The 26862-nt window shown below is 39.3% G+C and overlaps 1 protein-coding gene across 3 annotated transcripts in view; it reads left to right on the plus strand.

Moving 5' to 3' along the window:
• The window catches only part of LOC143729210 (uncharacterized), an 80568-nt gene that overhangs the window by 43158 nt on the left and 10548 nt on the right, over window positions 1-26862 (plus strand). The window contains exon 1 of one of the 3 annotated variants that reach the window (XM_077220358.1): window positions 14393-15445. The exons of 1 other annotated variant lie outside the window; for it this stretch is intronic. In XM_077220358.1, the coding sequence (XP_077076473.1) occupies window positions 15164-15445 (282 nt within the window). In that variant the 5' untranslated portion in view covers window positions 14393-15163. Of the gene's footprint in view, window positions 1-14392; window positions 15446-18090; window positions 18721-26862 lie in introns of those variants that run through there. One more of the 3 variants, XM_077220359.1, reaches the window with a different exon arrangement.

Here is a 26862-nt window from a genome sequence, read left to right on the forward strand (position 1 = left end):
GCATTTGATAATTCATACTCATAAAGTAGAACTGAAATGACATTCATTACAAGATTATTAGTTAAATCATTTAAAATTGCACCTGCAGACTTTTTTTCCAGATATGAATTTTGTCATTGAGGATTTCTATAAAAATCACGTCTCGTCTCGTTCTCATGAACCCAAACTCATGTCTCGTCACACCCTTAAATAATAGTATTTTAATGTAAATATATATGTATAGCCTTGTTAAAAATAATTTTCTATAAAAATATAAGATATATAAATATGAAATATAATATGAATATTCAAAAATAAAATGATTCATAAATTAATTTTTAGTACAGTATAATTACATGTAATATAATAACTATATATAATTTCTTTCTTTTTTGTTTTAGTCTAATGCCACTACTGGATAAAAGTAATGCACCTATCTTACTTGTATCTATGTTTAGAGTTTTTTTTTTTTTACTAATTACTACAACTTCATGAATATTTTGTAAATTCGTCAGATTCTAAGTTTAACCTAACCTTGTGAGGACTAGCTGGTCTTCATGAATTTATTTGATGGGCCATCAAGACGACATTACTTGAAACATTTATCCACTGGAGAGAAGGGATACTATTTTGAATGCAGTCAAACATCTAGAATGAAAGACATGAGACAGGACAGAACAAGATGACAGAAGGAAATAGAGACTCTGGGTTTGGCTGGTTTTAGGCTGGAACTACAATATTCTGGGAGCAAATAGTGAAAAGTGAAAGTGAAAGTGACACATGATGGCCAAGTATGGTAACCCATACTTGGAATTTGACCTCTGCATTTAACCCATCCAAGTAAGTGCACACACATTAGGAGCAGAGTAGTGAGTAGTGAAGACACACACACTGCAAACGTGGATACACACACCCGGAGCAGCGGGCAGCCTTGAGTGGCGCCCGGGGAGCGATTGGGGGTTAGGTGCCTTGCTCAAGGACACCTCAGTCATATTCCTGCCGGTACTGGAATCGAACCAGCAACCTTTGGGTCACCAGTCCAACTCTGTTACCATTAGGCCATGACTGCCCCCCAGTAATACATATACAGTTATACAAATACAGTATAATAATCCATTTGCTTGGATTCAGAAGTAGCTCAAGCAATTTTTGTGATCCCTCTTATTTCTGCAAGGTGTATGTAAACTTGAGTTCAGCTGCACTGTACCAGTAGGTGATATATTTCAAAACTCCTGAGAGACTCGGGTCGTTGACAGTATATTTTTTAACATTTATTCTAACACCGCTGTCTTTAAGTTTTTAGTTAAAGGGGACCTATTATGCAAAATTCACTTTTGCATGGTGTTTGGACATAAATGTGTAATGACAGCGTGTGTACACAACCACCCTGCAGTGATAAAAATCCACCCACTCCTTTTTTTTAGATCCTCATAAATCACAAGCAGTGTCTCCCAACGAACTGTTTTCAGAATGCGGCTTTAGTGACGTCACAACAGCCACAGGCCCCGCCCACGAGTGTTGACAGACACTGCCGTTTTAACATAGAACCGCCCTGATCGAGTTCACAGCGAGTTGAGAGTTGTACACATCCGCCATTGCTGCATTGACGAGAATGTCTCCCAAGTGTTGTCGTTGTTGTGTAGCTGGATGTATTAATCCACATAGCTCTATCTATTTACTCCCGAAATCTGAGCCGCTGAAGACGAGGTGGATTAATTTTGTTTTTGAAGAAAATGCTCCCTCAACTCTACCAAAATTTGTTTATGTCTGCTAGAATCATTTTACACAGGACAGCTTTTTGAATGAGGCTCAGTATAAAGCAGGTTTTGCAAAAAAGTTGCTCCTGAAGGATGTAGCAGTGCCAACTGTTCGTGATCCAGCTACACATCTTGAATTATTACGCGTTTGTTTTCGTAATTGTCTTTGAATTTGTCAAGCTCATAATAACATGTTAGACTTATAAAGTTTGTGATAGCATGTGATAGCACCATGAGTCAAGCTATGTTTTCTTTTTTATCGCGCTGATAGTGGAATCTTTATTTGTAAAGGACAGCACATCAGAACAGAGCAGCCAAACAAGAGATATTGCTTGCCAGACAGACGCAAAAGCGCTGATGTAAGGTTCTATAGTCGGCTCGATAAATGTTGTATGCATTCTGAAGAGAATACACGTTTAAACAAACAGGCTCCAATCCAGGATGCTTAGGCCTAGTCATACATCTGGGAGTCTGCACAAGCTGTCGCATCCGTCTTTTCCCCTTTATTGCCACAAATTTCGTAACATGAATGCGTGTTATGACAATGAGATTGTGGCGAACAGGACGGCCGAGGGACGTGAGAGAACGGCGCGAGGCCTGTGGTGAGATTGCTAATGAGCAACACCTGTGAAGCACACCGGTCTCGCATCTCTCACGGAGGAGCGGAAGCATAAAGGAGGAGCGACAACGTTGATGATCGAGAGAGGAACAGGCCTGTGTTTTAGTTGTGTTTGGTTTTTGTATTTGTATTTTATTTTAGCCAGCAGTCGTCCGCGAGGGGCTGCTGGTGGTATTTTGGTTTGTTTCTTTTATTCTAAATAAAGTTTATTTTGATTGTTCGCCGGTTCCCGCCTCCTTCTTCCCTGAACATTGCTACACTGGTGCCGAAAACTGGGAAGAGGGAGGAACGCGCTGTCAGAGAGTCCTCGCTGCTGTCGGGAATCCGTGGTGCCATCGAGCATGGTGTGAGAGTCGCAGCCGCTCGCCGTGGGCCGGAGCCTGCTGCCATCCGCCGAACGAAGGGAGGAGCAGAGAGCGGGGGCCTCGCGGCCATGGACGCTCGAGGCGGTGCGCTGGTGTGAGTTGCCGGTGGGACGGTCGAGCTCGCTGCCGGCCGCCTGGGAGTTGGAGGGGCGGCTGCCGTCCGGGAGGGAGCGGGGGAGTCACCGCCGCTCGCGGTGGGTCGGAGCCTGCTGCCGTCCACCATGAAGGGGAGGAGCAGGGAGCGGGGGCTCCTGCCGGCTGCCCTAGGAACCCAAGGAGCCGTCACCGTCCACAGGGCGGCGGAGGAGCGTCGAGCCGTCCACCGACGGCTACCCAGCGTCACCGCCAGGCACCGCGGAGGAGATCGCCCAGCTGGTGGGGGACCAGATGGCAGCACGTTGTGGGAACCGGACCAATTTTTTTTTTCTCTCTTCCCTCTCTCGATCTGTCGCTCCTCGCTTCCGTCTCCGTTTCCCTCGGCTTGTCGGTCCATACCCCCCAGGGATCGCCGCCGCCAGGGGGAGTAGGCACAGGCTCGTGGGTACCCCCCGGCCTGTGAGGGGCGATGGGGGTATGTGGCGAACAGGACGGCCGAGGGACGTGAGAGAACGGCGCGAGGCCGGTGGTGCGATTGCTAATGAGCAACACCTGTGAAGCACACCGGTCTCGCATCTCTCACGGAGGAGCGGAAGCATAAAGGAGGAGCGACGACGTTGATGATCGAGAGAGAAACAGGCCTGTGATTTAGTTGTGTTTGGTTTTTATATTTTATTTTAGCCAGCAGTCGTCCGCGAGGGGCTGCTGGCATTTATATTTATTTTCGGTAGCCAGCATTCGTCCGCGAGGGGCTGCTGGCGGTATTTTGGTTTGTTTGTTTTATTTTAAATAAAGTTTATTTTGATCGTTCGCCGGTTCCCGCCTCCTTCTTCCCTGAACATTGCTACAGAGATCAATTATAACCGTAAGTTAATTCAGTTATACCTGTTCTACTTCCATGCAGCATGTTCTCTGGCTCTGTAGGCATCTTACAGCAATTCCCACACGAACACCTACAGCGAGTTATTAAGTTATGATGGAACATGATAATCGATTCATCAATTTCTACATATTAACTACATTAAACATCAACTAACCATTCTGAAACTTAGTGTTGCAGTCTATATATTGTAATTTCTTCTACAACCTCTCCTTCACTGTCCGATTCCGGTTCATACACACGGATGAACAACATTACTTGCAGTTTCAGACATTTTTATAGTATTAAAGTGTGATGGATTTGTTATTACTGTCATGCAGTCCTAGAAGCTCCTCCTTCGTCTGAAAAGTGGGGCGGGAGCAGCAGCTCATTAGCATTTAAAGGGAAACACACTGTAATAAACCTCATAAACAGTCATACGGTGGACAAAAACTCGCAGCAGCCAGCCGGTTTGAGTTAAAAGGGTTTACACTTTATTTCAAATACACAAGATACACTCAGAATCACGGGTACAGGTATGGATATGCAGAAGGGGAAGAGAAACATGGGCAGACCCGCCAAACACATCACTCCATCTACACACAGTGAGTTTCACGCTTAACCATCACGCTGTGTTTCATACTCAACGTAATACCCAGCCTGCACTGCATACGGTGACAACAAGGGCGTGTTTCTCCAGTTCCCGTTTCCTCGACCTCCCTCCCTGTCTCGCTATCCGTTACACAATCAAAACAATCCATACATGCATGAATAAATTAAAAACACTTCAGTCTCTCTGGGCCAAGAAGACCCACCCATATAGGGTGGATAGTACAAGCAGAAACCCGTATCTGCAGCCGAGGATGCCAATCCACAGGCCTGGGGCGGCGTTTAAAGCATAAGTTCTATCACCAAGTCTGTTCGTCTCAGTTGAGTCTCAGTAGCATGTGGACGATGGTCAAGCAGAATTACGAGGTAATTGGTGAAACTATGATAACTCTCCCCCCGTTAGGCTTGGGCGGTATCCAAATTTTGATACCGTCAAACCTCCTCCCTATTTTACCGGGGTATACGGTATTACCGTGACTAATTAAAAATTATGACATAAGGCTCAGACAGCGTCACCAAACTGTTGGCTTGTGCCTACACCGTTCAGAAACTGAAAACCGATCGGGCAAAAAAAAAAAAAAAAATTAATCAAGGCCAACCACCTTGTGTCTGATCCCTGCTGACGGCATTAAATGTAATATGAGCCGTAGCCCTATTTAGACTCGACTATTTTTAATACGTGGGCCGTTATAATATGGTGGCGCCAAATAATTTTTTAACCCAGGTGCTGAGGGGGTGGTAGATATATATACTATTTATAAATGAGCAAAAATGGGACAATTAATAATATTTATTTATTTTAATTATGACAATTGTATTCATTTTATTAATTAATTTAAATTAAATTAACAAGCAACAAGTGGATTTGTAAATCCGGTGACACGCGTCCATTGATTTTTATTAATACAACTTTTCTGTCAGTGCTGCAAAGATTAAGTTGACGATCGACATCTCCTAGTGAACGCGCATATATAGAGAGAAATGCAAATAATGGATTACATAATCAGAAGGTATAGGCTAGCCTTTTTCTTTTCGTTTTGAATTGTTTCGTTTAAAGAAATTGACGATTGATATCTCCGTAGTGAACGCGCCTATAGAGAGAAATCATGGATTAATCAGAGAGTATGCTGCCTATATTTCTTTTCCTTTTGAATTGTTTCGTTTAAAGAAATTGACGAATTGCCATCTCCATAGTGAACTATATAGAGAAATGCACATCATGGATTACATAATCAGAGAGTAGGCTAGCCTATTTCTTTTCGTTTTGAATAGTTTCGTTTAATTTGATGAGCGCCATTTCCGTATGAACGCGCATAGAGAGAAATTCACATCATGGATTAAATAATCAGCGAGTGGCCTATTTCTTTTCGTTTTGAATTGTTTCGTTTAATGAAATTTCAAGCTTTATTTAGATATTTGTCATGTCTGTGAGACATACACTGAGTTTCTGTTAATTTATGATGAGATTTCAATGCAAGTGACGGCGGCGCGCCGGCGAACGATCATGTCATGATTATGTTGTCTGCTATATTTGATTCTTATTTATTATTGGTTGATAAAAAAAATATTAAAATTAAGATACAATTTATACAAAACGAAATTCACTTTAAAGAAAGGCCTTTTACAAAATGAAACTTAATTAAGTGGTCAATGACTGACTCCCGATGCATCCCATCTTACTCGTGCTGTTCAGTTTTCATTATCAACGTAAAAAAAATAACATTATAATATTTTAACAAATATTAAGTAATGCGCATATTTAATGAACTCGGGGCAAAATGCATCTTCGCAGCAGTGAGTGGGTGGTTGTTTCGGAGATGCAACATTAGGTTAGAGGTGTTTCCATCTCTCGCGGTCACCTTTTTTATTGCAACATTTACAAATTGCCTAGTCAGTATTTACCGCCTCTCCCTTCTCTCTCTCGCTCTTTCTCCTCCACACTGTCACTTGATGACAACTACATAAGCATTTTTAGGCATTGAATAAATTATATTTATTTATTATATATAAGTGCCTGTAATGACGGTATTGAAACTGATACTGTTGCTATTTTAAGACCCCGCGGTATACGATATTACCGAAATACCGCCCAACCCTACCCCCCCCCGCTAACTCACCTTTCTCAATCAAAGGCAACTAACTAACTAACTATCTTCATTTCCGGAGGACCTATTGTCCCAGAGAGACAGCCAAATTTGCCCATTTTAAAATTCAACAAAAAATTATCTGTGAGGTATTTTGAGCTAAGACTTCACATACACTCTATGGGGACATCAAATAATTGTTTAACATCTTGTGAAAAGGGGCATAATGAGATTCAACAAAAAAATGTAAGTCAGTTTAATATAATTTAATTAATATAATTTAAATATGATTATACGTAAAAGGCAGCAAATGAACTTTTTTTAACATAATTTTTTACAGTGTATGTGCAGCTTCAAGAAAACAATGTGTTGTACTTTATTTGTGTTGTTTCTTTATCTCTTTCATATTAGACTACTTTCTATATTTTCTCATTTCATTTTATATATCCATATACAAGTAACTCTCCATGTTTCTCTGTTCCTGTTTAATCTTTCAATAAAGAAATGTTTCTATCTCAGTATTTTTAATGTCAGAGGATGATGTCATGAAGCAGTTGTTTCCCATTGTCTTTGCTTTGCTATATATAATAACTTCTTGATATAGTGCTGGTCAGATGACGTCCGACTGAGCATCAAGAAATTGGCAATTAAGATTATCCAACAAACTCATTTTTACCATCACTTCATCTCATGTCTCCTGCTCTTCCTTGCCTCATGGTGTTTATTAGTGTTGATTATTCTGGATATCAAACCAACAGTGTGAGTAACATCAGAGTGTTCTAGATATCTAATGAGACACTCTCCACTGTAACCTCTAGACAAATATTTGCTGAAGAGCGGTCATCATGCTAAATAATGCTGTGATCCTATCCAACGCTGTTTCCATGACAACTCATTCCCACAACATCATCCCCACTGTGGAGATATTTCAGTCTGCTTCATGAGAAGGTTAACATTTAGTTTTCAATACACTGTACTAAACTAAATAACCACAAAAGTAACAACTACGATATAAACTATACGACCAAAAAGGAATATTTGCACAATTGTGTTCATTCAAATATATAGCAGTATAGATTTGAAATTTGAATATTACTAGAACAATTGATGTTATTTTGGGTGTTAACTGAATAAATCATTCTAAAAGAAAATATGCATCAAAATATGCATCTTGACAATAGGCCTTATTTACTGATGCTTTTACATATTTTACACTGGTATATTTTACAATACAGTTGAGTTGCACAAAAAAGTTTAAATTTCAGAAATGCAAAGGAGTCGAATCAAGCTAAATGAAATGCCAATGTTTCAAAAACTCCCAAAATCTGATAAAGTCATGTAAATATTTATTCAATGTATATTTTTCCTAGTTGTTCAACTCTAAAATATTTAATTGGCTAGAAATCTGTCAGTGCAATCTATATAAAATGATTTATAAATCTCTTCGTCCAGTAATCAGAAGGGATTGGAAAAAGATGGCAAATGTTTAGAAACAATAGTGTCAGGCTAAATGATTGAAGGGAAAACAGTGTTCATCATGCCTTTTAGGAGCTGTGCTGGCACTAATGAACTAATCTAACTGTGTTATTGCATGGACGTCTAATTTCATCAGCGTTCGTCAGAGTTATGAAGCAGCACCTGAGACCCCAAACTAACAGCTGTGTCTGCCTGCTGTTAGTAGTGTTACATTATCATACTGTGTGTAACATCGCATTATTATACTTCTAAAAATATACGAGTGATGATAACCAGTGTGATTCTATAGAACAAAGCTGAAAAAGTTGAAGCTGAAGTCGTCTGTGTATCTGTGATTGGGGAACTGTGTGAGACAGCTGAGGATTCACACTACTGTACATCTATGCCTAATCTCTCTGATTCTGCCTGTGTGTGTGGCAGTGTATATATTCCCTATATTCCTAACAGAGCCGCCCCACCCCCTCGTCTCTCTCTCTCTCTCTCTCTCTCTCGCTTTCTCTTTTTCTCAATAATAATGCCTGAACCTGCCTGAAAAATGTGTGATTTCCCCTTTAAGTGATGTGATGTCATGATCCAATTTAATTTCCTGTTTTTTCTCCTCCTCTTCCCTTTTTGCATTGTAAATGCCAAATTTTTTATCATTTCCCCTTTAAAGGGGCCTATTATGCAAATGTCCCTTTTCCATGGTGTTTGGACATAAATGTGTGATAGCAGTGCAGTGTGTGTACACAACCGTCCTGCAGTGATAAAAATCCACCCACTCCTTTTTTTTAAATCCCCATGAATCATAAGCAGTGTCTCCCAACCATAGACATCATATAGAGACTAGATGCCCTTTTGGCCGCTGTGGTGCAAGAAATGCGGCCGCCATCTTAAACCGGTCATACTCCTATTTGCGTTGCATAGCAGCAGTAGATGCCAGAGCACTGTGCAGCATATTCCTGCTCAAATCGGCGGACCATCACTCGGGATTACTTTACACAAGTAAGATTTAACATTTAACATTACCGTACTATTAGTTGTATTTTGTGAACAAAATATTCAATGTGTCGTAGCTACGTGTGTGACCTTTGCAACAAAAAAACCTGCGTGAAAATCAGTTCGGTATTCAGTGAGATATGATTAATTAAATGCGCTGGCAGCTCATTGCACCTGCCAAACAGATTACACTGAGCGGAGCGGGTGACCGGTTTAAGATGCCGGCCCCACGGCTCGTCCGCGCCAATAGGCAGTAGCGGTCGATAGGGCGTCTATCTATATGATGTCTATGCTCCCAACGACCTGTTTTCAGAATGCGGCTTTAGTGACGTCACAACAGCCACAGGCCCCGCCCACGAGTGTTGACAGACACTGCCGTTTTAACATAGAACCGCCCTGATCGAGTTCACAGCGAGTTGAGAGTTGTACACATCCGCCATTGCTGCACTGACGAGAATGTCTCCCAAGCGTTGTCGTTGTTGTGTAGCTGGATGTATTAATCCACATAGCTGAAATCTGAGCCGCTGAAGACGAGGTGGATTAATTTTGTTTTTGAATAAAATGCTCCCTCAACTCTACCAAAATTTGTTTATGTCTGCTAGAATCATTTTACACAGGACAGCTTTTTGAATGAGGCTCATATAAAGCAGGTTTTGCAAAAAAGTTGCTCCTGAAGAATGTAGCAGTGCCAACTGTTCGTGATCCAGCTACACATCTAGAAGTAAGTATTACGCGTTTGTTTTCGACATTGCCCTTTGAATTTGTCAAGCTTGCTAGCATGTGATAGCACCATGAGTCCAGCTATGTTGTTATTTTTTTATCGCGCTGATAGTGGAATCTTTATTTGTAAAGGACAGCACATCAGAACAGAGCAGCCAAACAAGAGATAGCCTATTGCTTGCCAGACAGACGCAAAACCGCTGACCAAGTCTGGTACTCAGTTATCAATGAAGACGTTTCATGTTGTAATTTCTTCTACAGCCTCTCCTTCACTGTCCGATTCCGGTTCATACATATACGGCTGAACAACATTACTTGCAGTTTCAGACATTTTCATAGTATGAAAGTGTGATGGATTTGTTATTGCTCTCATGCAGTCCTAGAAGCTCCTCCCTCGTCTGAAAAGTGGGGCGGGAGCAGCAGCTCATTAGCATTTAAAGGGAAACACACTAAAACAGTGCTTTTTTGCACAAGCCCAAATTTGTCAATTTTAAAATGCTATAAAAATTATCTGTGGGGTATTTTGAGCTGAGACTTCAAATACACACTCTGGGGACATCAAATAATTCTTTTACATCTTGTGAAAAGGGGCATAATGGGTCAATAGGACAACTTTATTTAGATGGGCTTCAATAGCCGTGTTACCACTGTGAAATGCCAGGTCAAAAATCAAAGGCCAAAATACCTACGTATAAAGCTTGTCCCCTGGGGCTTGAGGAGTCATGAGCAAGAGTTGATCTGAGTCAGGAGACGCTCGACACCGCTGCTCATTTCCCATCTTATCATACCAGCCAAACAGCTAACTTTAACATTTAAGACATTTTATACCATTTCCAGCTCAAAACTCTTTCAGAAACCAGAGAGTGTTAGAGATAACTTTTTTTGCGATCTGATGGACATTATGATTGCAGTATGATGCAGAAATATATTTATATGCGATGCTAAAGGCTACTTCCCTACTGAAAAAAAAGAGCTAAAACCAGCCTGTCTGGTCTGGCTGATCTTTGTTGGTTTTAACTGGTCTCCAGCTTGCCCAGCTAAGACCAGCCTGGTCAGCTAAAAAAAATTATCCAAACCCCTCTAAAACCAGCCAACCAGCTAAGGTTGGTTATAGCTGGGGGGTTTTTCCTCAGCAGATTATGCTAACCATTGCGTATATAAAAATACATAGGCCTATATGTTTATGTTTACTGTAGAATAATGTAGACAAATCATATAAATTTATAATTATGTATTTATTTGGTTTCATGTTTTATCTCTCTTCCCTGATACCGGACTGATGCATCCATACAGATAATTAGTACTTATAAAGCCCATATTAATGCCTTCATTATCATATTCTACATCAGGCATATTAATGCATGCATTATCATATTCTACATCCCTTAATCCACCCAATACCCAAGTTTAACAACCACCTTACTAACTATTAAAGGGCAGTGGCGCCACCAGGGGGTGGCCAGGGGTGGCCGTGGCCACCCCTGGCCGACTCCTGGCCACCCCACTGGCCACCCCAATGACCAGTATAAATTTTAGTAGCATCAGTTATGCATTTCATAAATAAGTCAAAAATATTCTTTAGTAAAAGAAGACGGGGAATTATGTGTCGTGACGTGCTTTTTAAGTGCCAAATGGTTACAGTATACTGTTACAGCAGCTTTTCGATGTGTCTTTGCCACGTTTTGACAAGCAGGGATGCAAACAGCGCGCTTTTCGGCGCCTCCCGCTTTTTTCACGTCAGTTTGGGTGACAAAGTCATCTGAAGTCATTCCACGGATTAATGTGAGGGACAGAAGTCTACTTACATCATTAAAGTAGGAAACTCGTTTTCCCTCCTCTGCGGCTGTCAGTCATTCTCCATTCATATTCAAACAGCGCGCGCGCCTCTTGGATGCACGGTAAAACTCTCTCCAATATGATATATTCACATTATAATGCATGATCTGTAGATAAAAGGCTGTAGATTTGCATAAAATTACTTTATTTTGGTGGAGTTTGTTGCTGCTGTTTTTAAACGACTCACTACCGTGTGCTTGTTGGACTATGAATTGGCATCAAACGCACAATAACTGGAATTTAAAACTTTGAAACAAAGGAACAAATCTCACTAGGATTTGTGCGCTCGACATTTCTTCGCTTTCTGACGTGAACTTTTAAATGCGCACTTATGCAGCGCAGCGCTGAAGTAATGTAGCCTACTATTATTATAAAGTGTTACCCATCATTTCTGCCCCCGCGAATCCCGCGATGCGCATACACGCTGTGTGCGCTCTGTTTTTTCATGTTATCATGGGTTTGCGCACTGGAATATTATTAAAAGCCAATATATTTCGTTATAGCTAGCCTGCTCAATACATTTAAAATAAGCATAATTTAATTGTAGCCTATATTATTTCTTTGTAGTGTAGGGTATATATGCAATTCTGAATTCTTGACATTAATAGCCTATATAAAAATAAAATTGCGAAATGTATGATTGCCTGATTGTATTTTATAAGATAACTAATAGTAATTTGTTTTTATTAACATATTTAGATTTTATAAAATCACTGTGCAGATTTTTTCAAGAATTACTTTTTGATGCTAATTTATACACTCATTAAGTTTATTAAAAATTCATAATACATGTATGTAATATTTAAAGGTGTTAACTGTAATCTTACACTGCAAAATAATAACTTAAAAAGGATTAAATTCATCACAATTATGTAAGTATCTGGAAATTTGCCATGGGGCGAGGGCCCTTATATATATCATATCTATATAATATATATCATTATATATAATATAATATATATTAGTAGGGCCCTACTGATATCATTAGTAACATTAAATATAACACAATAAACCAAAGTATATCAGGAGGAGTTTCCTTAAGTCTTTCTGATAGTTTTCTACAGGCCGGTTTACTACAACAGTAGAATAAAATTCTGAAATTATGGTTTATAGTTTTGGTGTGCCACCCCAAGATTTTAAGTGGCCCCATCTGGCCACCCCTATGAAAAATTTCTGGAGGCGCCTCTGTTAAAGGGGTGATGAACTGAGAAATCAAATTTTCCTTGAGCTTTTGACATCTAAGAGGTCACCATATTATAAGAATATCCTGTAAGTTTCAGAACTGAAAACCTCCTTGTTAGTCCAATAAATGCTTTTATTGACACCAGGCTCAGCAAACCACTCGTTTTTCAAACTGGGGAACTATGACATCAAAGAGGATAAAACACCACCCCCGCAGAAGAAGATCAACGCCTACTTCAACACGGCCGGTTTAGCCCCGCCCACCGATTCGCGCATTACACGAGATCACGCATAGCTAAATAACATAGGCCTACCTCGTGATGACAAACCGGATCTAGCTACCGAGCCGTAAACATGCCGTTTACTAAATATTGTGCAGTGCCTGGTTGTGGAAGAAGACAGTCGCTGCATAAGCTTCCTCTGGATTCCAATAGGAATGCATGGTTAAAATTTATTTTTAATGAGGTTCCAGCTGATGTGGGTAAAACATTGTCCGTTTGTTCGCTTCATTTCGCCGAGGACTGTTTTGTAAACAAGACACAGGTCGAGACAGGATTTGCAGACCGATTAAGATTGAAAAACGGTGCTGTGCCTTCTATATTGGATCCGACAGGAATGGTGCAACACACTTATGTGAGTAAAATTTCTATAAAAACATTAAAGATAGCCTACATTAGAAGTAGCATAAACAATTAACAATAACTTACCACGCTGTCACAGGCTGAAGTATCCGTTGTATTTGAGGTGTTGTTGGTTCATTGTCCTGCGATTCGGGATCGGACTCTGGGTCGAACATGTATGGGCGAATCATTCCGGTTGCCATTTTACAACATTGGAAGTTTTCAAAACAATTTCCCCCACGTGCACTGACGAGTGAGTTGAAACTCATTATTATGCAAAACTGTTATCCACTCACAGCAGTGGGCGTTTACTTCCAAGTCTTCAATGCGAGACGCCCATAGAAACCGAGCGTTTTTGAGCTAGGCTCAAAACTAGGGTAGAAAATAGCCTATTACTTATTCATTTTGATGTTTTTGAATGTAAAAACCAAGCGAACGTCATAAGTTGACCTCAGACAACAACATAATTTTTTTTAAAAAGCCACTTCATGACCCCTTTAATAAGTAGTAATTAGGAGTTTATTTAGGCAAAAGTCATAGTTAATAGTGAGAATTGGACCCTTAAGTATTAAGCAATGATTTAGAAATAGTGTACATGGGTAGTACACTAGTCCTGTGGTGTAACTTGCCTTACTCCATACTGACATTTTGCTAATTCCTTTTGTACTTTTTTTTTTTTTTTTTTTTTTTTTTTACAATTTTTTAAAATATTTTTTATAGAAATTACTCTTAGAAATTCTATACATTCCACATTTATACAAATGTGTATATACATTTATTTACCAAACGTATTCTTATTTCCCACAGTTTATACTGGTTAACTTATATTTCTAGTGATTGTATTTAATTTCCCTTGTTACTGACTGACCTGTTTCTAGTTAGTTAGATTATTTTCCTGTGCGTTGTGCTGCTATTGAGGTTTGATGGGATATAGGACACAATCATGAAAATCTGACTTTTTTCCGTGTTTAAGTGCTATAACCCGGTGCATCTACCAACCCAGAAAACATGAAAAGTGATAACCCAGTAACTTTGTTTCGGTAAGCCTTTCTCTGCAAGCATGTAAGCCGATCAGATTTCGCTCCATTCTGGCGTAGGAAGAGGATCTTATTATGATATTAATCTGCAAGTTTCACCCACGGAGCCGCCATTTGGTTTCGCAAGCAAGTAACCAGTTCTCACACAATGGCAAAAGTGCGAGCAAAGCATGCAAACTGTTCTGTCGTTGGCTGCACAGACGAGCACAGGACACTATTGAGAGCCCCAGCCTCAGAGAAGACCAGAGAGCAGTGGGTTCATTTTATTTTCAGCGGGAATCCCCCAGAAACAGTCAGCAAAAACCTGCTTGTGTGCGCGAATCACTTCAAGCCGGAGTGCTTTCGCAACCTCGGACAGTATAAAGCAGGATTTGCTTCAAAGCTGTTCCTGAACGAGGGAGCGATACCAACTGAACGAGGCAAAGCTGCAGATGAAGAAAATGCAAGTATTTTTTAAAGGGTATCTAAATCCTAAAATAACTTTTTTAGTTAATTATCTGTAAGACTGGGTCTTTATTAGTGCTGTTCATTGATTCGAGTACATTTTTAGACATTTGTGTATTAAATATGTTGTAAAAACGTCTGAGTGCTGCCCTCTTCAGGTTGAACGGTGGCTACTGCAGTGGAATTTTCCAATTGGCAGTTGTGGTGCCATGTGACCTAAGCAGGCACCAGCTCACCACGTCCTCAGCATAGGCTCAGCCCCTGTATAAAAACATCTTGTTCAGATCAAACCACTGTAGAGAGTCAGGAGTTGGGATTGCGAGTATTGAAAACGATCAGGATAGCATTTATATAGATTATTTAGTGTAGCATAGTTGTTAGTGTAGTATTGTTAGAAGCATAGTTAGTTAGTAGCTTATTGCATCAGTTAGGATAGCCTCAAGTTAGCTTAGATTTAGCTTCTTAGCATTAGCTTTATCTGTATTTAGTACAGTGGGTTAGGATGGGACGTAGGTGTAGTGTTGCTGGTTGCAACAGCACTGCTGGACTACATGGCTTTCCAGCAGACTTGGGAATTAGGCGGCAGTGGTTTTATGCACTTGGCCTGGAAGACCGTGAGTTTCCGCCAAGAGCTGGTGTGTGCAACCGGCATTTTACGCGGGATTGCTTCGCCAACGCAATGGAGGTGGAAATGGGCTTCTCCTCACAGCTCGCGCTGAAAAGCGACGCAGTGCCAAACGCTGCTCGTCCTGCATGGATTCCACCATCGCAACGGCGTCTTGTTGTGAGTGAGCATATATTTTTAATCAAAATTTATATTCCTTCCTAAAGTTAACCATCTGGGTGGTCGACAAATGCGGTTTTTTTCATAGTGGCAAAATAGTTTTTTTTTTAATGATCTAATTCAAAACGAAAACAAATATTCTTTGTTTATGTAATCTGTATGAAAAGATAGACTGTGTCCGAAACTGCTCACTCGTTCACTCATTCACTAATCCCTATATAGTGTATGGCATTTGAGTGCACTATATTTACAAGGAGTGAACGAAATGAAGTGAGTGAATTCGGACGCTGACGTTTACACTGTGCGTCGGAGAGCTGGAGCTGTCGCAGAAAAGGTTTCGTCACACGTAGTGATAAAACTCATTTTATCTTACGTTACTTTGTAAAATAATATTAATAACAATAATAATGACTTTATTTTGTAGTTATATATACGTCCGTGCCAGCTTTTCGTTTCATTGATTGAAATTGTAACACAGATGACGTGGTGGTTGAGCGCCCTCGGGCGACCGTAATTATTACCATATGTTATTACGGTTATTACATTCAAATTAATACGCTTCCTACAGATGATTAACGAATATATTTCAAATCATCCACCAAATTATAATTTCTCCCTTTACAGTTTACAACAAGTTTAACAACAATGCCACAAATTATCCAAACTCCATGTTAGTAAAACACATTAAATTGTGTCAATGCCTAAATAATATATTTTAATAAAATTATATACAGGTCTAAATATCATTTACCGTATAAATATAATTTCATTTCATTTTAAAATTCATCTATAATAATATTGTCTCAATATTTTAATGTTCTATTCAAGTAATGATTAATAATTATTATTTTTTTTTTAAACTAGCATGAAATAAATGTTAAAGCAGGAATAAGAAAGCTGTAATGTAATGTCTGGTTTAAACTGCACTTTCTTGCGCGCTCAGTTCTCCGCATTGGATTGTGGGAAAGAGTGCTTCAGCAATGTCAGAATTTCTAATAGAAAGAGAATTGGCACTGTCTGGTTACTTCCGGTTTCTGGAGTGGCAGCAGTAACACGATATATGATATATAATCTATATTGCGAATTGATTCAACGACAAGCAGGAGAAAGGTATACATTTAGCCGTCTAGCTCCATAGACTCCCATTCATTCTGCACTCGCCCGCGATCACCTCCAGTGGAATTCTAATGGAACTGCAACCAAGATGATATACAAGGGGGCTAATAGGAAGTGCCAAGGCTCTCCGTTAGACGGGCTCTGGCAATGTGTATATCGAATGTACACTCGAATTCAGAGAGGATTGTGGGTAAAAGTAGTGAATGAATGTAGGGAATGATGTCGTTCACTCAGAATTTGGACACCACTACAAAATAGTCGCTAGGGAGCTTTTTAACAGAGGTATGTGGGTTGAACACCATTGAAGACAATGTTAGCATCTGTTAGATTTAAAGGAGCTGTATGTAAGAAATTTATTTAAATTAATCATAAAATGGCCCTGATATGTCACTAGACATTAAGAAATCATGTTCATTTCAAATACTTGTATCACTGACAACAGTAGTCCGGCCAGGATATTGTCATTTAAAAAGTGAAGTTGCAGCCCTCAACTGATGTTAATGTTGTCATGTTGTGTTTTGGTCTGATGCGTCACCCTCCACCAATCTACCAATCACGAAGTCAGTAGTGTTGCGGCATACGGGTTGCCAGCTCTGCTCTAGTTACCACAGCTGCAGCTACAAACGTGTCGGAATCGGATAAAAAAAAAAGTCTAACGTTGCGAATCAGATAAACTCAAACTCGTTATGAATCCGAAATACTTCGTGACAAAGTCTGAAATAAAACAAGGATCTGTATAGGAGATGCCTTTGAAAGATGGAGACGGCTGAAAACGGAGAAGAATTTCTGAACAGGTAAGATTCATCAATAATATTCATATTCATGTATTCAAATATTCATGACAGTCGAACAAAGTTATGCATGTTTGTGCGAAGTAACGTTACGTTAGCTCATATGGAGGAGGTGGGTCGTCGAATTGGAAGCACTATAGGCGCAATTCCACGGTAAAATAACTTTTTCTAACGTCCATAACACCAATGAAAAGCACATTGTAGCCTACGATGTGAATAATGTGTCCCACTTGGATCGTTTTGTAGCCTACTTGTTTATCATGCAAGTTCTACAGCCAAAAATAATAGAATGACATGTAATCTTTCACATCACATATTTTAGTGTTATGGACGTGTACTGCAGAGTAAGTTAAAAAATACAGCTGGTCGCTTTCCCTTATAGTGTCAGCTAAATGAATAGCTGTATCTTTGATATGGATTACACACAGTGACCGAGGCTTGTACTTACGTTAATGACAGATACCTACCGTTAGTATACTAACAGCTAGTCAGCTACTGTTCTAACAATGTACTGTCACATACGAGCGTACATCTTTACTATTATATTTGGCTAATCGCCATTAGTAAATTTTTGCGATATATAATTACTTTGCAAAACATCTCTCATTTGAAGCATAAACATAATTAACAGAAAAAAAAACTTAGCCTACTGTGTAGGACTCGTCACTTGCCATTGGAAGTTTCTGTAGCAGCCTACGTTCCTGCTGTATCCTGCAGCCTATCTGGCAACCTCGAGTCAGGGAGGAGGGAGAGGGGATACACCGCTCTACAGTCATTTGAAGGTGATTGCAGTACCAGTTTTGGCCACAAACCCAGTTTTGGCTCCTTTAATAGTAGGGTGAAAATGGTTACATCTGAGGTTTTTTTTTTTCGTCTTCCGGCTTTAAAATCTTAATCTCTGCCACGTCACGCCTGTGACGTGGCAGAGCACTGTAAGTGCTTTGATGAATCATCATCGGTGTCTCATAATTATTAATGAGACGAGGTTTTCATATCCTAAGACACTGTCTCTTAATTATTCATGACACCACGTGGATCTTTTCAACGACAGACATCCCAAACTGTGATATCGCGTAGTAGATGAGAGAGCCATTAATGGGACGCAAGTGTTTGTTTTCGTGGTGCAGAAGTTCAAGTGCGTTAAATATGTTTCCCCGCGATGCTGCCAGGGCTAGACTCTGGCTCCGGGCGGTTGGTTGGCCATCAAACACGGACACATCTAAATTATATGTGTGCAGCAAACATTTTTCTCGAGAGAGCTTCGAGAACTGGAGAATGGTGGACTTCGGCCTTGTGAACGACCAATGCAAGTTACGTCTTGCGAGTAATGCGGTACCAAGACCCGAGGACTTTTCTATCCCTTCGGAGGTATGTGTCAGAGCCTTCTTTGTGGCTCTGGTAAGTGTGTGTGTGTGTGTGTGTGTGTGTGTGTGTGTGTGTGTCTATTATGTAACCCTGATCGTTTTACTTGCCCTTTGTTAAATAAGCACTCGTTATTAAAATTTTAGATATTGTGATAATACCTCAATTGTATGCTTAATTCGTGCAATTAAATATGTCATATATTTTCTATTTGTTTGGGAAATAACTTATGTCTTTGTAAATTAATGTCTATTGTCAGCTTAAACTTATCTAGGCTATGCAGGGAACGTTTTTTTTAAAGAGGAAAATTAATTATTTTCAAATATATGCATTTATATTGTGTACATAAACAACTATATATTTTATAATGACATTATAATTATATGTACATTAATGTGTTTCAAATAGAATGACGATTACTGTAGTAGGCTAATATATGTAGCAGGGCATTCAGTTACTTTTGAAAGGAAAATAATAAAGTGGCATTGCATTTCATTAGCCTTTAACTTTGCCAGCTAGAAAATAAATCTAGCATTTCCTCAAGTTTTACCACTGATTTTTAGTGACAGACGATCAGCATGGGCCACTGGCGATGACAGTTCCCCCCTCTCTTCCCCCCTGCAGTGCCATCCAAGCCCATTTAAGTTGCATTTTTCAAAAAGCTTGTGAGCTAGACTCTATTACTGTCTATGGCTAGACTTGAGCTGAAAGAGAGGGGTTTCTCTCCCGATTTCCTCGCACAGCGGCGACACACACACACACACACACACACACACACACACACACGCAGAGAGAGATACGTCACGTACCACGTGAGTGACTTCAGCCTATCCGAGAGGGGTCTGATGCAGAGCCACAGTTTTACCCTATTTTTTTACAGTCACCACAGCAGTTTTGCCCGCGCATTTCGTCTTGAGTGTGCCCATCGTGACACATTTCTGGATGAGTATGACGAAATAAGGGCCCCATTTTATTTTACATTCAAAAACAAAGAGGACATACACTTATTCATGTCAGAGGTTAGGGACAACAAAAACGCTAGAGTGTCATCCTTTTACAGGGTTCCCGCAGATCCTTAAAAAGTATTAAATTGGATTTTTAAAATATAAGGCCATAACAAGTCTTATAAAGTCTTATTTTTACTTATGAAAGGTCTTAAATTTTAGATGACACTTCGATTTAGACATATCTAAATGTTTTCCAAATTCAAACTATCTAATTAGCGTAGTATTATTTTTTTTTATTAATTCTATCTTTGTGGATTTGCTTGTTCACGTGACAATTCGCATCACATTCGTGGCAGAATAACATCTGTCTCCTGCACGCGAAAGAGGAGAGAAAAAGAAAGTTGGCAAATGTTAGTTCAGGCGTAAGTTCATTCTTTATGTGCGTTGGGGTGTTCGATGTGTATTGTCTATTATGATATTGTAATCATTGTTTTAACGATGTACAAGGCACTGTGAGCTGACATCGCATTTGTCTCTCGTGCTTTCACTGCGTGATGTGTGCAGTTATAGGTATGTCCCCAAATTAGTTTTTTTCTTATGTTTATATCATATTATTTTCTTATATTAGAATATCACATCAGTGAGTGCCATTTTCCCGTCCACAAGTGTGATATTATGTTAAAATATTTTAAATATTTAAAAATATTATTTTATTATATTAAAAATAAATTAACATTGTGAGTTACTTTTTAGACACCATATTGTCAATATTGTTTGTTTTCCCTTTATTTCGCCGACTAGAATTTCAAAGTGAAACCGTAGCAGTCTCAATGCAAAATACATCGATGATTTCTTGACTGAAATCCGCGTTTTGAACGAGTCATTTTAACGATTCAATGAACAATCTCTTGTTTCTTTCCCGATGAATCAGCCGTTTGAACAAATCGGTTGAATGAATGACTCCCTCAACTCACTTATTAACACAGTTTGCCGTCGCATACTGGCGGTTTTAGTTTCATATTTAAAGTACCCTTTAATTAAAACGTTAAAATTAGAAATCATTTCATATTAAAATATTGAATATTGATTAAAAAAACTATCTCATAGCTTTATTTATGCAATTGTAAATGGAGTAAATATTAATGCCACTTCTGATGCCGCTTCTGTGTCTACTCTGCACTGCAAAGATGGATTTTGATTGAATGATTTAATTTGACTGGTAACGGTGGTACTGTATAATTATTGTGTAATTAAGTATTATTGTATAAATAAGTATAAATACTGTGTAATTTAATTTGAATAATTTGAATGTTAGTATTTGACATAAAAGGTGATGCATAACTCTAAATAAGTTTAGAAAAAATGTCCATATATAGGTGAAAAGGCCCTGGAAATCAATTTAAGGTGGCAAATATTGCACATTAATTAATCATTTCTGTCACTGCTGTGAACTGACCACTGCATAGAATATGAAAAATATGAATATCTTCGTGAGTCTGCTGTCAACAACAGGCCTAAACCAGCCATGGTACCACTACACAAACACAATCAGTAAAATATCATCTAATTATTATCAACAAAATGTTGAAAATATCGAGATATATTTTTGTCAATATTGTACACCCCTAATGTACGGTCTTAATTTTGATTTCTTCACGTCTTAAAAAGCCTTAAATTTGACTTTAACAAGTGTGCAGGAACCCTGTTTTACAACCCTACTTTTTTTTTCTTTTTTACTTTTTGGTGTATTTGCGCTTGTTTAATTTTATAGTGAATGATCTATGGTAATGGTAAAATAATGGTATGTCTACACTGAAAGTTAAATGTAAATTAAATTGTATTCTTGGTTAGCCCTATGTCTCCATCAAATTAATAATGTGCGCTCACTCTCAGCCTGTTCAAGTTTACGCATTAACCCCAGGCAGAATTAATTAACTTAAGGAATTGGTTATCTTGACTTTAGACTAATATTTACCCTTTGAATGTCTATTTGAAAGTTTGTTTGTTATGCCAGGCTTTGAAAAATAGAATGTTCATTATACCAGGCTGTTCGTTTTTTAAGGAAAAACGTAAAATATTAAAGTGTTCATAACACAAGCATTGTTTTATTTCAGTAAAGGAGCCTGAAGGCCTGCGAGCAACAGCAGGAGCAAAGCATAACAGCAGGAGCTAACAATTAGATAGTTTTAGGACTATTGCTAAGATTTAAAAATTAAATGTGACCGCGTATGCGTGGTAAAACTGCGGCTCTGCAGACAGATATTATTCGCATATCCTAGAATATATAGTTACGCGCAACATCAATCAATCTCAGCAATTAAGAAATAAAAAATAACGCAGTCAGTACAGCACAGACAATGGCAAATAAATATCAAACGAGTTCTTTATTTTTGGCAGAACACGAAGAAAGGTAACTTTTAGCTGTTCTGACGCTGTTCGGTGAAAACTGCGGAAGTAAAATGAACTGACCTATTAAATGATGCAGAGTCAGACCCTTTTCACAGACGTTATCAACGGTCATCATCGCCGTAAATCCTGCAAAGGTTTTTATATTTTCATTTTTTTTATGTATGTACATTTAAAACACTATACTTTGTATTATATTACCTCTGCATTAAGTTTCAAGAAACTAGTTAATGCTTCTGTGAGTGTGTTTCTAATACAGCGGCTCTGCATGACTTATCAATCTCTCTCTATTTTTGACTCTTTTGAAAAATGTGAAAAACTCCAAGTTTTCTTTTGCTATTTGAGCAAATTGGAACACACAAAAAATATATTTAATGTATTCTCTCATTCGCCGTTACAGAAGTTTACCCAACTATGACGATTTCCGCTTGTGAGAAACCCAGAAATGTGAAAAGGGTCTATTGACATTTAATGACTTTTAATTTGCCGGAAATACATAAAGCCTGAACATGTGCTTACATCAAAAGATTTGAATGATATCCTCTGTGTGGCTCAAAGCTCTCATATGATGGGGCTTCAGTAATGAAAGGTGCAGTTAGAGGAGTTAAAGCTCGTTTCCGCGAGAAGCTCCCCAAAGCAGCTTATGTACATTGTTATGCCCATGAACTGGTACTTGGTACTTTGTCACACTTGTAGCGCTGTGGCAGAGGCAGACCATTTTTTTGAAACATTGGGGAATGTGTATTCTTTCTTTAGTGCTTCAGTAGTCAATCAAGTATTTCGTGACACACACACAGGCACAACTGGGTTTAGAGAACAGTGAATTTGTCAAGCTCTGTAAAACTAGATGTGGTTGCCAGCTCAACTCAGTCAAAGCTGTGCTTAAATCTAACCGCTTTAAGTTGCCTGGAAAAAGTTGCCACCCCCATAGCAGTTACTGTTGTCAAAACTGTCCAGGTTTTCATGTGTTTACATGCGTGTGATGTTCAAGAGTTTGCTCTCATATCTCAGAGACCCTGTCTGGTCCCTAGCGTAAAAATGAATCCGCGCAGTGGTAAAGGGCAGTTTCTTTAATCTGAGATCGGTTGCAAAATTAAAACAGTTTCTACCTCCGAAAGATTTGGAGACTGTAATCCACGCTCTCATAACATCACGTCTGCGATTCCCTGTACTGTGGCCTGCCTCAAACTGCAATCTCACTGTATGCCTTTAAAATTGCTGTTTTTGTGTACAAGGCTTTATCTGGCGTTGCACCCAGTGCTCGAAGTGGGGCGGCGCTCACCGGTACGCAGTACCGACACTTCTACATTTTACTCTTAAGCGTACCTGCACTTTTTCTTGAGTACCGCTGCTTCTCGCATGTAGCCGGTACTCTATCACTGACAGAAAAAGCATCAGTTTCAGAGAGATTGGTAATGACCTTACGTTACATAAACTACACTACATGACTTACTTGAGATCTTGACTAATCACGTAAAGGCAAACAGTTGGCCCACCCTATCAGAAGTTCGCTTCTCAACGGATGCAAGTTCGAAAAAGCTGTCTGATGCCTGCGGCCTCTGCCTGACCGTAACAGATTTTTTACTGCTGAAATTGAAAACCCAGAAACTAAAAACATGTGTCGAATTAAGTCGTTATGTAAGCCTGGCTTCAGAAAGGTGCTAAAAGAACGCGTGTGCCAGAGCCATACACGTCAACAGAGGTTTACACACACACACACACACTTGTTTAAATACATTTGTTGTTAATAAATAACAATAAATTGTTGTTGTACCAGCAATATCAAATGTCATGATTTGCTGATGCAAGAGAGTACCGGCACCTTTTTTTCCCCACTTCAATCACTGGTTGCACCAAAATACATACATGAACTTCTGATCTCTTCCTCTCCCTAAAGAGCACTTGGGTCTGGTGATCCGCTGCTCTTCGCTGTCCCGTGTGTTCGCTGTAAACTAAGGCTGGTCGAGCGCTCTCTCTGCAGCTCTTGAACTATTGTCTGATGAAGGAGCAGACCTCACGCTGTCCAGTTTCATATCAGGCCTTACATCGTCGTTGTTCCTTCTGGCTTTTGATTAGATTAGATTAAAGTTTTTTATTTGTACTTTTTATTGTATTTTGTTTACGTTTATATTTTCTATGCTGCATGATTTCTTTTTCTATGCTCAATGTTTTCTTGTACAGCACTTTGGTGCAACTCTGTTGCTTTTAAATGCGCTATAGAAATAAGTTTTGACTTCGCTTGGCGTAAGCAGAGGAGGATGGGTGATTACACAGTGGACTGTACTTTGGGTACAAGGGCTCTATGTGATGCTGGCAACTAGGGATTCAAATTGAAAACCAATTCCACTCGAGAACCGGTTCTAAGTTTTATGAACCATCGATATTTATGCCCTCAACGTTAACGAGTCCTCTTATCGATGCTCCTGCTCCGAGTCCTAGCCATATATACAGACCGAGAACTCAACACTGTCCCTTTTGTCCTTTATCGGGCACCATAGCACGGCATTCTACGCATCTGTGCGTCATGACGTCAGAGCGATTTGAGCAAAGGAGGGAATCATGGAGAGGAAGAGATGATCTAAAGCTTGGCTTTATTTTACTTAACGAGACGAAAATGATGCCGTTTGCAATCACTGCAAGGCTGTTATTTAGTGTAAGGGTGCAAATACAAGCAACATGCTTACACAAATATCTATGGTACTAAATTTCAGGAATGCCGTGTTTTTGATCCGCTGTGTACAACTGCCCAAGCTAGCAGCACCGTAACCTCAGTTGAACAGGGTAATGTAATGCTAAATATTACTGGCGTCTTACAAATAACATGCATAGGCCTAATACAGTGTTTTCGTAAAATATGCCTAACTATTCCATCCCTGTTTTTAAAGAGAATAGTTTTAATTCTATATGAGGAGAAAGAGTTTCTGACCTGTATGCTTGTGTGTACAGAAGAGTTTTTATTTATTTTGTAAATCTTATATATTATTCAGTTTGCTTACTCAAGTGTAAGCTTTAAAACAAATAAAACCACTTGTTTTTTTGCCGAAAAAGCATATGACTACTTTTTTCCACACATTGCTATCAGGGATCAATAAGAGAATCATTAAAGAATCGGATGGATAAGCAGAATCGTCAGTGGCATTGATATTGATAAAATCTTATCAATTCCCATCCCTACTGGCAACTAGCTTTAACATCATCTTTTGTACCCATGTCTTGACCGCAGGATAAGTGAGCTGAGCAACAGATTTTCTGGTATTGGAGAAGAGTTAATGAAGTCCATTCAGGCTTGTAATCCAGCAGCTGATGACTTTGACTTTCTCAATGATGACTTTCTCAATGACTACGTTTGCATGTAGCCAATAACCTGTTCAAAACCGGAATATTAGCAATAACCCGGTCGCGCACGACCATGTTAACACCAGCAAAAACCCGAATATGCTCATATCCTGGATTTAAAAAAGAAAAACGGGATATGATACCTGGGGTACCCCTTTTCTAACCCAAATTTTTGGTCATGTAAACGCGTATCGGCATATCCCCATAGTGATTTGTGTTCTGCGCATGTTCAATTCGCAAGGAATCTTGGTCTTTTGAGTAGAGGAACTTCTCGGCGCATACAAAAACCCGCGTGCAGTATACCGGAAGTAAACATGGCGAGACGCAGCACAGCATACTTTTGGAGCGAGGTCAGTACCAGCACCAAAACGCTAACAAAGGATCGCTATCTGCCCCGAACTATTCATTATCTGTGTGCTGCTGCTGTTGTTTTTGTCTTTGGATACAGGAAGAAGAATCGGAAATGACGCATAATGCGTGTTAAGATTGTCCGTACGTCCAGACGCTAACCGTGCGTCGCCGTTTACATCGGGATATTGCAATTCCATGTATACAGGAGTAACTCTCTCTGCTCACGCATGTAAACGGGTTATTCCTAATGTTTCAGAAAACTGAATTAATTTAATTGAGAGATGTAAATAAAGTTACATATGGTTAATTTGTGTTACTTTGTGTTTACCAATAAACAATATTGCAAAAAAATTGCTCTTGCAAATCATGTTATCTTACCACCTTCTGTGAAGTTTCGGGCTCAACATTTTTAAAACCTAGAAACGCCCGTTTTTAAGTAGTGCAATGTGTTTCTTCGTTTCAGGCAGCTCCACTTTCCGTGTGCTTTCCCGTATGTTAGCCTCCACAAGCTCTGTCTATTACTTTATGCTTGCACAAACAGAAGTTGTGATATGTGAACTGAAAATGTAATAACTATATTGGTAAAAAAAAAAAGAAAAGAAAAACAACTCTGTTATAAATACAGGGTTGGTCAGAATAATTTGCCCGCTTGGTAAATATGATCAAAGATGGCTGTAAAATGAATCTGCATTGTTAATCCTTTTGATATTTTATATTAAAAAAAGAGACAAAAATCTAACCTTTCATTCAAGTAAAATAATTAAAAGTGGGGGGAAAATCGCATTATAAAATAAATGTTTCTCTCCAAAACTCCCCCTTTTATTATATACTTCTTGCAACCTCCTTTTTCCAAGAGAACAGCTCTGAGTCTTCTCCTGTAATGCCTGATGAGTTTGGAGAACACCTGACCTGAGATCAGAGACCATTCCTCCATACAGAATCTCTCCAGATCCTGTAGATTCCCAGATCCATGTTGGCACTTCTTCTCTTCAGCCCACTCATCTTCTATAGGGTTCAGGTCAAGGACTGGGATGTCCATTGCAGATGCTTCGTTTTGTGCTCAGTGACCAATTTTTGTTTTGATTTTGATGTTTGTTTTAGGACCGCT

Source organism: Siphateles boraxobius, unplaced genomic scaffold (genome assembly GCF_051911475.1).
Source record: "Siphateles boraxobius isolate OS27281-9 unplaced genomic scaffold, OSU_SipBor_1 8, whole genome shotgun sequence".
In the NCBI taxonomy this organism is placed as follows: Eukaryota; Metazoa; Chordata; class Actinopteri; order Cypriniformes; family Leuciscidae; genus Siphateles; species Siphateles boraxobius.